The sequence below is a fragment of the Sus scrofa genome, chromosome 1 (genome assembly GCF_000003025.6).
Source record: "Sus scrofa isolate TJ Tabasco breed Duroc chromosome 1, Sscrofa11.1, whole genome shotgun sequence".
In the NCBI taxonomy this organism is placed as follows: domain Eukaryota; kingdom Metazoa; phylum Chordata; class Mammalia; order Artiodactyla; family Suidae; genus Sus; species Sus scrofa.
The window spans coordinates 267,526,115-267,542,624 of record NC_010443.5 but is presented as its reverse complement, the minus strand read 5'-3'; the positions used below and the strand labels follow the sequence as shown (position 1 = coordinate 267,542,624).

Genomic DNA, 16,510 nt, shown 5'->3' with positions numbered 1-16,510 from the left:
GGCAGAAGATATAAACAGACAATTCTCCAAAGAAGATATACAGATGGCCAAAAAACACAAGAAAAGATGTTCAATATCACTAATTAATTATTAAAGAAATGCAAATCAAAACTAATGGAGTTCCTGTTGTGGCTCAGCAGTTAACAAACCCCACTAGTATCCACGAGGATCCAGGTTCAATCCCTGGCCTTGCTCAGTGGGTTAAGGATCCAGTGTTGCCGTGAGCTGTGGCATAGGTCACAGTCAAGGCTCAGATCCTGCATTGCTGTGGGCTGTGGCGTAGGCCAAAGGCTGCAGCTCCAATTCAACACGTAGCCTGGGAACCTCCAAATGCCATGAGTGTGGAACTAAAAAGACAAAAAAAAAGAGACAGAGCAACAAAAAACAAAATTACTATGAGGTACCACCTTACACCAGCCAGAAAGGTCATCACTAAAAAGTCTACAAACACCACAACACAACAATGGAATGAAAAAGTATGTATACATGTATGTGTAACTTGGTCCCCATGCTGTACAGTGGAAAAAAAATAAATAAAAAGAAAAAAGAAATAAAAAGTCTACAAACAATAACTGGTGGAGAGAGTGTGGAGAAAAGGGCACCCTCTTATACTGTTGGTGGGAATGTAAATTGCTGCAACCACTCTGGAAAGCAGTATGCAGATTCCTCAGAACACTAAAAATAGAATTACCATTTGATCTAGAAATCCCACTCCTGGGCATCTATTCAGAGAAAACCACCTCTCAAAAAGATACATGTAATACAATGTTCACTGCAGCACTATACAGAACAGGCAAGCATGGAAGCAACCTAAACGTCCATGGACAGGGGAATGGATAAAGAAGATGTGGGACATATATGCAGTGGACTATTACTCAGCCATAAAAAAGGAATGAAATAATGGCATTTGCAACAACATGGATGGACTAAAAATTATCATGCTAAGTGAAGTTAGTCAATGAGACACAAACATCACATGCTATCACTTACATGTGGAAACTAAAAAAGGGATACAATGAACTTCTTGACAGAACAGATACTGACTCACAGATTTTGAAAAACTTACAATCACCAAAGGAGACAGGTTGGGGTTGGAGAAGGGATGGGCTGGGTGTTTGGGATGGAAATGCTATAAAACTGGGTTGTGATGATCACTGTACAACTATAAATATAATAAAATTCATTGGGTAAAAAAATACTTAGGAGTTCCCATTGTGGCACAGCAGAAACGAATACAACTAGGAACCATGTGGTTGCAGATTCAATCCCTGGCCTTGCTCAGTGGGCTGAGGATCTGGAGTTGCTATGAGCTGTGGCGTAGGTCGGAGACATGGCTCAGATCTGATGTTGCTGTGGCTCTGGTGTAGGCCGGCAGCTGTAGCTCCGATTAGACCCCTAGCCTGGGAACCTCCATATGCCACAGGTGCCACCCTAAAAAGCAAAAAAAAAAAAAAAAAATACAATTAATTAAATAAATAAGTAATACTTAAAGGAGGCTATTATATCAAGTCAGCAAATACTGTCATGTCTTAATTCATGTTAAGAATACACTGGGGGAGGAGTTCCCATTGTGGCACAGTGGTTAACAAATCCGACTAGGAACCATGAGGTTGCCGGTTCGATCCCTGCCCTTGCTCAGTGGGTTAACGATCCGGCGTTGCTGTGAGCTGTGGTGTAGGTTGCAGATGCAGTTCGGATCCCGCGTTGTTGTGGCTCTGGCGTAGGCCGGCAGCTACAGCTCCGATTAGACCCCTAGCCTGGGAACCTCCATATGCCATGGCAGCAGCCCAAGAAACGGTAAAAAAGACAAAAAAAAAAAAAAAAAAAAAAAAAAAAGAATACACTGGGGGAGGAAGTGGGATGGACTGGGAATTTGGGATTAACAAATGCAAACTATTGCCTTTGGAATGGATAAGCAATGAGATCCTTCCGTATAGCACTGGGAACTACGTCTAGTCACTTATGATAGAGCATGATGGAGGATAATGTGAGAAAAAGAATGTATATATGCATGTGCGACTGGGTCACCTTGCTGTATAGCAGAAAACTGAGAGAACACTGTAAGCCAACTATAATGGAAGAAATAAAAATCATTTAAAATTTAAATAATAAAAATAAAAAAGATATGACTACTAAATAGATTTTTTTTAAAAAAAGAATACATTGGAGCAATCTCTTGGAATAGACCATGATGGAAGATAATATAAGAAAGAGAATGAGTCACTTTGCTGTAGAGCACAAGACTGTAAATCAATTACACTTTAATTTAAAAAAGAACACCTTGGAGAAAAATGGCAACACTCATGGTATGTCTGTCGACTGTAACCACAATCCAGGGCTTAGGTGAAGAATGCAGCTGCCTCTGGGTGACCATGTAAAGGTGGTCCAAGATGACTGCATTTCCTGAAAGTACAAGGTGCAGGCCAAAGCATACCATCCCCAGGGTGCCATCTCCAGGGCTGAGCAGGGAGGGAGATAAGCAGGTGGCTTCAGTGGGAAGTCTCGTCGTCTCTCCAGGAGCTGGTGCTCGCCATGGGCTCAGAGATGAAATGCTGCCGCTAATGGAAGCTGAGCAGAGACATGGACAACACCAGCGAGCCTGAGCTCTTCCACCTCTGGGTCCACCCACCCACGGCCAGCAGGCACTGGACGTCAGCACAATGGGAGTGCTTACTACACACCAGAGCCCGTGGGGGCGTGTATCTGGCCCAGAGCTCCAGGGCCTAGAGCGCCATTCTAAGCAATGCCAACAGACTGGCATTTCTCTGCCAGACTCATGGAGATTGTTAGCCAAGTGCTCCTCCTATGTGGATTAATTCTGCCATCCCGGGGAACAGAGAGAGGTCTTGTGAAAACAGGAGATTTGAGCCGAAATCTCAGAGGGCCTTGGAAACCTCTCCCGCAGTGAGAGTTAACTCCCAATCTGGAAAAACCGGCAGGATGTTTGCAATGTCATTTAGGAAAAGAACCCAAAGCCTGCTAATGCGAAAATGAGAAAACGTCCTTTCCATCCCGCCATCAGTTCTAGGGTTTGCTACTGAATTTCCAAATGATGTATTCAGACAATGACTCTACACTGCATACTTCTGGGGATGGTCCAAGTTTCGAATATTCTGATCCCCGTTCAGACTATAAATCAGAAAATGTGTGCAGGTATTTTATTCAAGATAAACAACCACGGAGGTCACCAGACTTAAAACAGACTGGCTGGTCCCAAATACCATCAGAGAAGGTTTTCGGAAGAACCTCTCCCATTTCTATCTTCTCAGTTTTAGCCAAAAAAGATGCGGTGTCAGAGCAAGAATACATCAATGCATGGTTTTCGTGTCATTTTACTAAAAGCCAAACACATGCGACAAAGGTCGCTGATGAGTTCTCCCTCCCCAGAAGCAGGAACACTTCAAGGCAGGCAGTTCTACCGAAAGTGAGGGTATGGGTAGGGTGGGCACTTGAAGGGCAAGGTCCGGGCCTGTGCCTTTTCACATCCCACCGGCTCCCAGCCTCGGGAGGCCAGCCCCTCCCTCAGCCCCTCCCCCGGGGAGATGCCCTGGCTTCCTGGAGAGGAAGGCGTTTCCTAGGGCGGTGGCACACCCTCAACAGAAACACCAGGCGAGGCTGTCTTGTTTCTGCTGAAGTGGGAGTCTAACCCTAACCCTAACCCTAACCCTAACCCTAACCCTAACCCCAACCCTAACCCTCTGTGAGACGGACCCTCGTGAGCTGGTCTCTTAACGGCTTCTCCCTATTTTCAGAAATAGGCCCTTAAAATAGGATGTCCCACAGAGCTAGGCACCTGGCAATGCCTTCCTTCCTCCCAACCCTTCTCCCATCTCCTCCCTCCTAGTCAGTCCTAGGCCCCCTAAAAATACAGGCTTTTGAAAGAAGTGGCCAATCTCCGCATATTACAGGATGTTTCTGTAGAGACGAAGCCTTCAGAATGAGAGGCCTAGTGGAGCCCAGCACAGTGTGGCCCGGGAGAAAAAGAACAAGGTGGTTTTCGGGGCATAAATGACAGCAAGGTAGCCAAATGGTTTTCACATCTGTGGAATGTAGTGTTTCCTCCCTCTCACAGCAACTAAATCCCCTCTTCCCAGCTACAACCTTCATACAAGGCTCTCCCAGTGTCCAACTAAACCAAACTAAAAAAAACTGTTGGCCAATTGGTCCTATGTCTTAGTAAATGGAAGAAATCTTTAAATTTGGTTTTGATTTTTTGTTTTTTGTTTTTTTGTCTTTTGAGGGCCATACCCTCAGCATATGGAGGGTCCCAGGCTAGGGACCCTCGGAGCTGCAGCTGCCGGCCTACAGCAATGAGGGATCTGAGCGGCATCTGCGACCTACACCACAGTTCACGGCAATGCCAGATCCTTAACCCACTGACAGAGGCCAGGGATCGAACCCACGTCCTCATGGATACTAGTCGGGTTCGTTAACCACCGAGCCATGACCGGAACTCCCAAATTTGCGTTTAGGTCAATCCAAATGTGTGACTAGAAGGGTTCACAGAACAAAAAGCAATCAGCCCCGAAGATACATTCCTGCTTCTGCTCCCCAAGCCGCCGGGTCTGGCAATTTTCGTCAAGGAAATCCAAATTAAACAGGAGGACACCGTTTGTCATCCATCAGTGCCATCTCAACTAACGGGGCTATGAATGGCTCCGTTCTTTTTGGAAAGTAATCTGGCAGTAACCCATTAAAAAGTTCTCGACATTTTATTTTTCAATGTCAAACTTATAAAAAATTTGCAAGAATACTATGATAAACTCTATAACCTTTCACCGAGCTTCACTAATTGTTAACATTTGGCCTCATTCACTTTATTTTTATGTGTATAATTATATAGCTACACATTTTTTTTCTGATCCATTTGTGAGCAAAATGCAGAGATGATAACTCTTCACCCCTAAATCCTTCAGCATTTTATTTCCCCAGAACAAGGTGATCCTATTACATGAGGATAACATCATTACATCCAGGAAATTTACCGCTGGTACAAAAGTATTATCTAATATACAGGCCACGTTCAAATTTGCTAATCATCCCAACAATGTTTTTTATAGCAATTTTCTTCTGCATCCAGGGTCATCCACTGCATTTAGATATTATCTCCTAAAAAGTGAAATGAGCATACTGTTGACACAGCAATCATAATGCCAACAGAGGAGAAAGCACCGGCATGTGGGAAGATATAGAGGAAGATCTACATTTAGATACAAGATATGACTATGGATGTTTACTGAACAATTACTTGTAATTGTAAAAATCTGGAAGCAATCTAACAGGCCATCACAACAAGGAAGTTGTTAAAAAAATTATCTCTGGAATATTAATGCAGCCGTTAAAAACAGAATTAAATCTATACATATTGACCTGGAAGGACGCCCAGGATCTACTGGTGATAAAGACAAATTCCAGGGCTTTCTGCTTTGCTTTTGGCCATTGGGAAGGACTGAGACCTGGCCGTAAGCTCCCCACCAGAAAAATAAGGACCTTTTAAATGATTCTAACACTTTTTATTATGAAATGACACACATTTACAGAAAACCACATTAAATAAATGCATACTTTGATGATTATAAAGTGAACACCTGTAACTACCACCCAGGTCAACAAACAGCCACCCCAATCGATAACTGAGTGGACCCCAAAAAAGGTACATACACACAACAGAATATTATTTGACCTTTTTTAAAAGGAAAGGAAATTGTGACACATGCTACAACACAGATGAACCCGGAGGACGTTAAGAGGAGTGAAACCAGCCCGTTACAAAAAGACAAACACTGTATGGTTCCACTTACAGGAACTACTCAGAAGAGACAAATTCATAGAGACAGTAAGTAAATAGCGGGGGTGGAGAGCTGTTTAATGGGTACAGTACAGAGTTTGGGGTCTACAAGAGAAAACTGCTCTGTAGGTCGGTTGCTCAATAATGTGAGTGTACTTACTACTTAAAATGGCTAAGACGGTAAATTTTGTGTTACACGTAGTTTATCACAATTAAGAAAAAAAAAAGTCACCCCGGAGTTCCTCCACGTGCCTTGTCCTAATCACAAGTCCCTCCCTCCTGTCAAAAGTAACTGCCACCTTGACTTTCCCCAAGTTTCTCTATAATTTTACCACCATATACCAAGACATCACAGTAACATCTTGCCTGCTTTTTAAAAATCTGATGTATAATATATTTTGTTTCTTTTAATTTACAGGTTAACCACTCCATCCCTTTACTTTCCCTATAACGGACCTATGCCGGAGAATCCAGGCCATTTGACCTACAAGGCTCCCCACACTCACAGTGCAGGTCAGCTTGTTCCTCTGTCCTTGCATTTCCCGCAAATTGGCAGCTGGACCCAGACACCTGACGAGACACAGGTTCAGCCCCCCTGGAAGTACTGGGAGGTGGTGTGGTGCTGCTCCGTCAGGAGGCATAGTGTCTCTCGTGCTGTGAGGCAGTGGTCATTGACGTTCAATGCTTACAGTGGTGAAGTCACTGGAGTTATAAAACACTGACAGTCCAATTCCATCATTCCTTTTCCACTTACAAAGTGAAATAATTTAATAGAGAAATACCCTCCCTCATCTCCTATTTGGTTAACCAGCACAGCTTGAGGATGAAAGGCAGAACAAATACTGGAGTCTTTCCTTATATTTTTCAGTTTTTAAGATAATGAACTGGTCCCCATTGTCATCCAGAGATGACCTACGGTTTGATGGGTTTCACTCAACTGCAATTATTATCTTTTTGAGGCTCAAGCTATCCCACCATTAGGCAATGGGAGCTTCCTCTAGCTGTTGCTGGAGTCCTCTTTACATGACCCTAGTCGTTCCTGACAGCTTCCTCACTGATACTGGAAAGATGTAGCAGGCTCATCTTGAACATTCCCTGTCCCACACTTGGAATCAACCAGTTCTTCTGGGAAGTCTTGGTTTTGTGATAAATGACAGTTCACGACCACAATCTATAATCCATACTGATAATTCCTATTCAAATTCCGGACACCATTTTTTTCTTACTTAACCTTATTTGCATCTCCTTTCTTCCATATCAAAAATCTTAGGGAGTTCCTGCTGCAGTGCAGAGGGTTAAGAACCTGACTGCAGCAGCTCGAGTCGCTGTGGAGGTGCTGGTTCAACCCCTGTCCTGACTCAGTGGGTTAAGGATCCAGCATTGCTGCAGCTGTGGCACAGGTCACAGCTGCGGCTTGGGTTCAATCCCTGGCCCAGGAACGTCCATATGCCACAGTTGTGGCCATTAAAAAAGAAAACCTTAGTCCCAGAGTTCCCACTGGGCACGGTGGGTTAAGAATCTGACCGTAGCAGCTCAGGTAGCTGCCAAAGCAGGAGTTTGATCCCTGGCCCAGCACAGCGGGTAAAAGGATCCAGCATTGCCCCAGCTGCAGCGTGGGTCATAGCTGTGGCTCTGATTCAATTCCTGGCCTGGGAACTTCCATATGCCACACCCGCAGCCGTAAAATTAAATAAATAAATAAATATCTGGAGCTCCCTTCATGACTCAGCGGTTAACAAACCCAACTAGGATCCATGAGGACACGGGTTCAATCCCTGGCCTCACGCACTGGGTTAAGGCTCTGGCGCTGCCGTGAGCTGTGGTGTAGGTCACAGATGCGGCTCGGATCTGGCACTGCTGTGGCTGTGGCTGTGGCTGTGGCCGGCAGCTGTAGCTCCGATTCCACCCCTAGTCTGGGAACTTCCATATGCCCTGGGTACAGGCATAAAAAGAAAAAAAAAAGAAAAAAAGAAAAATCTTCATCTCAGGGACACAAGGTTTCAAGGGTTACTGTATCCAATAATTACTCACTTTATCCTCCATTATACGCAAAACAGTCTCAGCATAGCAAAACAAATGCTATCACTGAGAATGTAATTACTGAGAAAATTGATGAAATTTTTACATATATAATCTCCACTCTCCCCATTTTTTACAGTTTATACTGTAAGACTCATACTGTATGTAGGGACATCCAGCCATTACATTGCATTCTACACACCCTCCCCTTTTAATTCTCACTTGGTCTTAATTCTGCAGGAAATAAATGTTTACCACTCTCCACTAATCTTATAGCGATGTTTCTGTAAATCATTTTTATTGTCCGAAGCTTGTCCTCTAGCAGATTCCTCAGGAAGGGCTCACAGGAGTAATACTCTGAGGCCTGGCATGTTCGCAACAGTCTGCCTGTGTCCTTCACACGTGAAAGGGGCTTTTTCTGTATAGAAAAACTTTGGCTCACTTTTTTTTTCTAGGTTATTCTACTCTCTTTTAGCCAAAAACGTTCCTTTGAAAAGATTGGTGGTAATCTAATATTTTCTCTTATTATAAGTCCTGTTTTTGCTTAGATGCCCAAAGGATTTTAACTTTCCCTCTCATATCCAGCAAGTTTACCAATAGTATGTCTTAATATTGGCTATTCTGGATTGCCTTGGAGTACATCCTTTTAACAGGTAGGTGTAAGTCTTTTTTCATTTTGTGAAAATCTTCTTATAGTTTTAAGTATTTAATCAATGCCCTTGCCCTTTTTTTTGGCAGGGGGGGGTGCCTGCACCTGCAGCATATGGAAGTTCCTGGGCCAGGGATGGAATCCGAGCCACAGCTGAAACCTACACCACACCTGTGGCAAAGCCAGATCCTTAACCCACTGCACCAGGCCAGAGATGGAACCCTCACCTCCACAGCGACCTGAGACACTGCAGCCAGATCCTTAACCCACTGCGCCACAGCAGGAACTCCCTCCCTTGCCTTTTTATTCTCCTTTTGCAGGGATTTCTATTACCTGTATGTTGGATCGTCTTTTCCTATCATCAATATTTTTCACTTTTTTTCAAAGTCTATTATCTTCATTTATTTTGATCTTAAAATTTTCCCTCCCTTAAGGTATTTTCTATCATGTTTACCTGCTCTTGCGTTCCTTCTCGTTCAACTCTCATTTCCAAAATAACTTTTATCTTCAATGCGTTCCTAACTCTGCCACCTCATTTCTGAGATTTTTCAATTTCCAATTTATACTGCTCATGTATAACAGTGTGACCTTCGTGTAGCTGATTTTGAAATAGAAAGTTACAGTTTTCACCTGTTTTGTCACAGGTCTTTCTGGCATGCTTTCATTATCCACAGGAATTTCTCCTTAGTCTTTTGTTCTTCTAATAACTTTGAAAGATCTGACATCAATAATTAATTTTCTATTCCTTATTTCATGCCAAATTAGTTTTCCTAAACTTTTTAGAGAGGAACCGGGTTCAAGGTAGCTTGTATGACCCCACATGGCTCTTCTTTTGGTTACCTTCATGGGGTAGTGAACAGCATGCAGTTGTTTTTTGAGATTTATCTCCTCCTCCTTCTCTCTCTCCCTCCCTCTCCACACCCCCACCCACTTTTATTTAGACCTTTTCTTTCCTTAACTTTATGCTGAGCATTTGCAGTTCACTCCCATACTGAATTTCGCTTTGTCATGGAGCCTTGTTCTGAACTTGTTCAGGAGCTCACAGGGTCTAGTCCCCAGACCCCTTTCACCCATCCATCAATGAGCGGTGAGAATTCCTTTCAATTTCAGTCACTGTTCTCATTACTGACCAGCTGAACGTTCTGGTGAGTTCCTATTGGCAATTTCGGGGTTCTCCTATTCTCTACTCTCTCGAATGCACGAATACTTCCTTCTGCTTTCTCTTATACTAAAGTTGATACTCCGCAGGTCTTGTTGAGGGTGGTGGTGTACCCCCAGCCACTTGTATTTTTGGGTTTGAGAGGGAAAACCTGCTACCTAATTTTATTGTAAATATTGTTCATGGGTTTTGGGGGTTGCTCTCTAGTTGTTCTGGATGTTTTTATGCGGGGATTCAGAGAGAATAAAGAACTATGCTGCTGGAGTTCCTGTTGTGGCTCAGCGGAAATGAATCTGACTAGCATCTGTGAGGATGCAGGTTCGATCCCCGGCCTTGCTCAGTGGGTTAAGGATCCGGCATTGCCATAAGCTGTGGTGTGAGTCACAGACACAGCTCGGACCCTGCATTGCTGTGGCTGTGGTGTAGGCCAGCAGCTACAGCTCTAATTTGACCCCTAGCCTGGGAACCTCCATATGCCTTGGGTGTAGCCCTAAAACAACTGAAAGCCTCATTATTCCCTCATTCCTTTCGCCAAGCTAAAAAACACAACTCAAAGACACAATGAGCAAACAAAAGCAAACAGATGTAGACGCTAAGCCATCAGCCAGCAAGGTCCATGAAGTCTTCTAAAGGAGAGGCCGTACAGTTTTGTGCTAAGGGCACAGACTAGCACTGCACTGTCCAATACGGTGGCCACTGAGCATTTGAAACATGGCCAGCACTCTAAGTTTAGAACACACATGAGTTTCAAAGACTCAGTCTGACAAAAGGATGCAAAGCATCTCAATAACTTTATGTTGCTTATAGGTCGAAATGATAATATTTTAGATATACTAAGATATACTGTACTAAGTAAAAAACATTTTTCTTTTTCTTTCCCTTTTTAGGGCCGCACCTGCGGCATATGGAAGTTCCTGGGCTACGGATCGAATTGGAGCTGCAGCTGCCAGCCTACACCACCACCATAGCAACACAGGATCTGCGCCACATCCATGACCTATCCTGCAGCTTGTGGCAACGCTGGATCCTTAACTCACTGAGAGAGGACAAGGATCAAACCGGCATCCTCATGGACACTATGTCAGGAACCCACTGAGCAACAATGTGAACTCTAATAAAAAATATTTTTAAAAATAATATCATCTCGGAGTTCCCATCGTGGCTCAGTGGTTAACCAATCCGACTAGGAACCATGAGGTTCCGGGTTTGATCCCTGGCCTTGCTCAGTGGGTTAAGGATCTGGTGTTGCCGTGAGCTGTGGTGTAGGTCGCAGACATGGCTCAGATCTGGCGTTGCTGTAGCTCTGGCTCTAGGCCAGCAGCAATAGCTCCGATTAGATCCCTAGCCTGTGAACCTCCATATGCCACGGGTGCGGCCCTAGAAAAAGACAAATAATAATAGTAGTAGTAGTAATAATAATAATAATAATATCATCTCTTTTTTTTAATGTGGCTACTAGAGGAAAAAAGTTTTTTTCTGTCTTTTGTCTTTTTAGGGCCGCACCTGCAGCATATGGAGGTTCCCAGGTTTAGGGGTCTAATCGGAGCTGTAGCCACCTGCCTACACCAGAGCCACAGCAACATGGGATCTGAGCCACGTCTGTGACGTACACTACAGCTCACGGCAACGCCAGATCCTTAACCCACTGAGCGAGGCCAGGGATCGAACCTGGAACCTCATGGTTCCTAGTTGGATTCGTTTCCACTGCACCACCATGTGAACTCCCTAGAAAATTTTAAATTGCATACATGGCTCAGGTTATATTTCTGCTAGTCTCGAATGTCTGAAGCCCTGGTTTTATTTATTTTTTTTTTAATTTTTTTGTCTTTTGTTGTTGTTGTTGTTACTATTTCTTGGGCCGCTCCCGCAGCATATGGAGGTTCCCAGGCTAGGGGTTGAATCGGAGCTGTAGCCACCGGCCTATGCCAGAGCCACAGCAACGCGGGATCCGAGCCGCGTCTGCGACCCACACCACAGCTCACGGCAACGCCGGATCATTAACCCACTGAGCAAGGGCAGGGACCGAACCCGCAACCTCATGGTTCCTAGTCGGATTCGTTAACCACTGCGCCACGACGGGAACTCCTGAAGCCCTGGTTTTAAAGCCCAGACTTACCATCTGTGTGAAGAGGTGGCTTTCCTCTCTAAGCATTGACTTGCTCATCAGTATATACTTGGAATAATAAGTATACCTAATTGATAAGGCTGCTGTGAAAAGCATAGTAAATTAACGCCTGTAAAACATTTAGTTCAAGACCTGGACAAAGTACGTGTTCAAAATGGGAGCTTCCCTTATCATTACCATCCAGCCTTCGGTGAATAATCGGGAGACGAAGGTTTCAGACCTGACTCTGCCCACATCTCCCTATATAATCCAGGTGTTTTTTGTTTGTTTTTTATTTTTTTATTTTTATTTTTTATCTTTTTAGGGCCATGCCCACGGCATCTGGAAGTTCCCAGGCTAGAAGTCAAATTGGAGCTGTAGCTGCCGGCCCACATCACAGCCACAGCAACACCAGATCCTTAACCCGCTGAGCGAGGCCAGGGATGGAACCTGCGTCCTCACGGATACTAGTTGGATTCGTTACCGAGGAGCCATGATGGGAACTCCCAGGTTTCTTTTTTTTTTTTTTTTTTTAATCTCTTAGATCCTTAGTTTATTAGAAAATCGAGAGCTTACTAATGTGACTCATCGGGTTGTTCTGCGGACTGATTCTTTTCGCCAACATGCATTTATTCAGCACCTACTGTGACCTGGGCACTATTCTGGGCAATGAGGAAAGAGCAGTTGAACAAGTCAGATTAAGTTCCTGTCCTTAGGGAGTCTGCATTCTAGTGGAGGAGGCAGACCCTACAAAACACTGTGAGAAGATGCAATGTCGAGTAGTAATAAGGGGTGTGAAGAAAACAGAGCGGGGTCAGGGAAGAGAGCATGACGGAGACATGCCGTTTAGCCGGTGAAATCCCTCTCCAAGGACTGATATCTGAACAGAGACTGGGGGACAGGTGGGAAAGAGCCATTAGGACCGAAGGAAGAACACGCACAGGGCCCTGAGGCAGGGGGATGCCAGCTGAGTCTAGGGAAGAAAGAGGCAGCCACGGGTACCTGGGGGACAAGGGGATGGGGCAGGAGGCTGGGTCAAACCAAGCCCTGGAGGCCTCACAAGGAATTCTGGGTCTCAGTCTTCAAGGAGGGAGCCCTGGAGAGTCTGCCACAGGGTTGAAAAGGATCCCTCTGATACACTCAGGGAGGTGATGCATGTGCCAGGCTCTCATGGCCTGGCACAGAGTAAGCATGAGCGTCAGCGATGGCAGAGCAAAGAGATGGGCCCACTGAGCTCCATAGGACCCTGAGGGGCACGAAACCTGTTACAGCAAGAGGACCAGGAAGAAGTGGGCGCAGCGGGAAACGCGTCTGCGGTTCTGCAGAGAATTGCAGCCCTGGGACGGTGCTTACACGCAGGCTCCAGGTCACCCCAAAGCCAACAACCTCCCTCTGCCCTCAAAGCACAAAAGGATGAAATCAAGTCATGGCAAAAAAAGAGCCAGTAAAGAACCACAGGGTCAGGCCAGCAGCAGCACACTGGATGAAGAAAAAACAGTTTTTTAAAAAACAATTAATTACAAAAATTGTCCAAACAATACTGTTTATCATTATAGAAAACAGTCATTTAAAAATACTGAAAAGGTTATCAGACACAACTTAGAATAGATTTACAAGGAGATCCCGCTGAATAGCATTGAGAACTATGTCTAGATACTCATGTTGCAACAGAAGAAAGAGTGGAGGAAAAATTTTTAAAAAAAATAAAAAAAAATAAAAATAAAAATACTGAAAAGGACAAATACACAAAAAGAAGAAAACTTTAATTCCAATTACCTAGACTCTTATAATCAGAAACTACAATAAATAGTATGTTTGGCTATGTATTCAAATAGCTCCAGATATTTATAGATATCTAAATAGCAAATCTAGACCTTTTTGTAAGCAAATAGCAACATGAATGTGTTACACACGCTTCTTAAAAACGGCGTTATTCTCCATAACTTGTGCTGAATTTGCTCCTTTCACTTGCGAGTCATATATATTGTGTACCCCTTCCACGGCGGTTGAGTTTCTAGATAGGCAGCATCCTTTCTTAACACTTCATGGACTTTTATAAAGACTATTCAGCAATTTCCCTGCTATTGGGTATATGGGTTGTTTCCACCCAGAGCAGTGACCCCCCCTCTAGCACCCCGCTGTGGTCCCCGGCCACCCGCATCCGTTCTGCTACTTACAGCAAACTCCTCGGGAGTTACTTTCAGGACATCGAAGACAACGGCATCGTAGCTCTTGCTGGCATAGTCGCAGCTCTGGCCCTCCAGAGAGTCTGAGCTGCTACCCTGCAGAGGACAGGGAGAGAGGGGCCCGCCTGAGCAGTCCGGCTAACTCCAGAATCACTGACCCCCGAACCTCAGCACTGAGGATGCGAGAGCGACAGAACCACACAATGACAAAGGCTTCAGTTGTTGAGGGCTGTACTCTGTCCCAGGCACTGTGTGAAGCACGGCAGATGCATAGGATGTAATTCTCAAAACAGAGCAGACACTAGTGTTATCCCCATTCTGCGGAGAAGGAAGCAAAGGCGGTGCTAGTTCCCGGGGTATCTCAGCTAGAAGGCGACCTCGTTTGTGTCTTTCTGGTCTCAGGACGTAAACCCTCCATCACTATACCTCAGCTGCTTCCCCCCCCTGGGGACGGCGGAGGAAAGGGCCCTTCCCAGCCCTCACATCCTAGGAGGCCTGAGGAGACCATTCGTTTTGTTGGGTCTTTCAAACTTTACCTGGTTTCACCTTTTTTTTTTTTTCTAACTGAAGTCATTGCAGGAAATTATTACACAAAACATTAAACTGGATCTCGAGGCTTATTTCATGTACAAGCCACTTGGAATCCAAAGCCTGTTTGCTGATGAGGTGAGAGGTAACTGAGTGGCTTTGGAGATGGTGAGAAAGTTCTATTGAGTAGGGCCGAGTTAAAAAGAACACCACTGGCCCTGCGTGTAAAGGAAGGGTCTCCCGTAAAAAGGGAAGTTAAAACTCCCCAAATGAGGCCAGTTTCGTGAAACCCAACGCTGTGGGGATCCCAGAATGTTGAATATACCTTCTCTCCAATTTTATTTAATTTCATCAAATTCTACTTTGGGGAACCAGTCACACTTACCACCCAAAAACTGTGCCCTGTTCGTAAATGGTTTTATTCGTCTCAACCCATGAAGAGGGATTTTGTGGTTTCCATTAACCTCAACATCTTGGACCAGGATTTAGAGAATACGCTTTTATTAATTCCTCTTTATTTCACTCTTTCCAAAATGGCTATATCTGGAAAAACGTTGCAGTCTTACTGGAAACTAGAGTGTTTGTAGGCCAGGGAGGGAAACCAATAGTCAACAACTGAAAATAGGAGGTTAAAAGAAGGAACAGAAACTTAAAACCTGTAGATTTCAATAGGCCTGTGTCATTTAAAGGCTTTACAAATGAGTCCCCTATACCGAAAACTCTTAAGATGATCTTAAGCGGCTCTGAGCTCTGCCGTCGGACAGGCCTGGTTAGAGCGCCAGCTCCACACTAGCTGCTGTCTGACGGCTTCATCTCGCTGAGCCTCAGCCGCCACCTGTAAAGCGGCATCATCAGAACCTGCTCCAGGGGGCGTAGCACAGGTCACATAAAAGGAAGCTTACAAGCAACTGGCAGGATCCCCTTCCAGGGGCTGGGGTGGGGCAGGTGGGGGGAGACGGACTCAGGCCTGGCTGTTTTACAAGTTCTATGGGCAATGGGGCATCCTCCCCTGAGGAAAAGCTGTGTTAAATTGCTGAAAAATAATAAAGAGTCATCTTTTTTTTTCTGCTTTTTCTTTCTTTCCCTTTTTTTTTTTTCCTTTTCAGGGCCGCACTTATGGCATATGGAAGTTCCCAGGCTATAGGGGTCTAATCGGAGCTGTAGCTGCCGGCCTACACCACAGCCACAGCAACACAGGATCCAAGCTGTGCCTGTGACCTACATCACAGCTCACAGCAACGCCAGATCCTTAACTCACTGAGCGAGGTCAGGGATCGAACCTGCGTCCTCATGGATACCAGTCTTGTTCGTAACCTGCTGAACCACACGGGAACTCCCAATAACGACTAATCTGGAATGCTTCCGGAGTTGGCCATCTATTCTATCCCTCAGTCTTACAAATCCTGAGCAAACGACTACCAATAAACGGTTCTGCGCCTGCATGCTCCCCGTCCACGGAGCAGCCTGAATCAGGGGACGGGACTGAGTGTCTTCTGCGGAGGGCAAGCGTCAACTCGGTCAGGACCAGCGGCTCCAGCGTCACGGAGGCCTGGCCATGAACCCCCACCCACTGCGGACCAGCTGTGTCGTTTGAAGCCCGTTCATTCACTGCCCCCTGCCTTAGTGTCCTCATCTATAAACCGGGAATGAAACAACAGTACGTCCCTGATGGGGTCGTCGTGAGGATTAAGTGAGATCATGCCGTGGAACGTACAAAAAAAGCTGCCCGGTCTACCATAAGCACTGAATCACGCGTGGGTGTCTGCATGAACGCGTCATTCAGTCACCAAAATACACTGAGCACTTCAGTTACACATGTGTTCATCCGTCTGTTCACGCACCAAATGTGTATTGAGTACTCACCGGGTTCTGGATACACATGTGCATGTGTGTTTGTACACAGACACATATATGTACATACAGATGTACACATACATTTACACAGAGAGGGGCCAGAAAAGAAAGGAGTTTTACTCGAGACAGAGTGTAAATTGTAAATGGAAATAGAGTCTGGCTCCCCTTGTTACCAAAGAGAGGCCATTCCTGGAATTTCAGGATTTATAACTTTCCTGTAACA

General features: G+C 45.0%; 1 protein-coding gene across 21 annotated transcripts in view; it reads right to left on the bottom strand.

The window, feature by feature from the left end:
- Window positions 1–16,510, bottom strand: part of RALGPS1 (Ral GEF with PH domain and SH3 binding motif 1) — a 333,379-nt gene that overhangs the window by 227,820 nt on the left and 89,049 nt on the right. For all 21 annotated transcript variants that reach the window (XR_002337608.1, XR_002337607.1, XM_021069060.1 and 18 more), the window contains exon 3: window positions 13,897–14,001. Coding sequence is in view for 19 of the 21 variants with exons in the window: in XM_021069060.1 (XP_020924719.1) it covers window positions 13,897–14,001 (105 nt within the window). In the remaining 2 variants the exon portion in view is untranslated. The remainder of the gene's footprint in view (window positions 1–13,896; window positions 14,002–16,510) is intronic.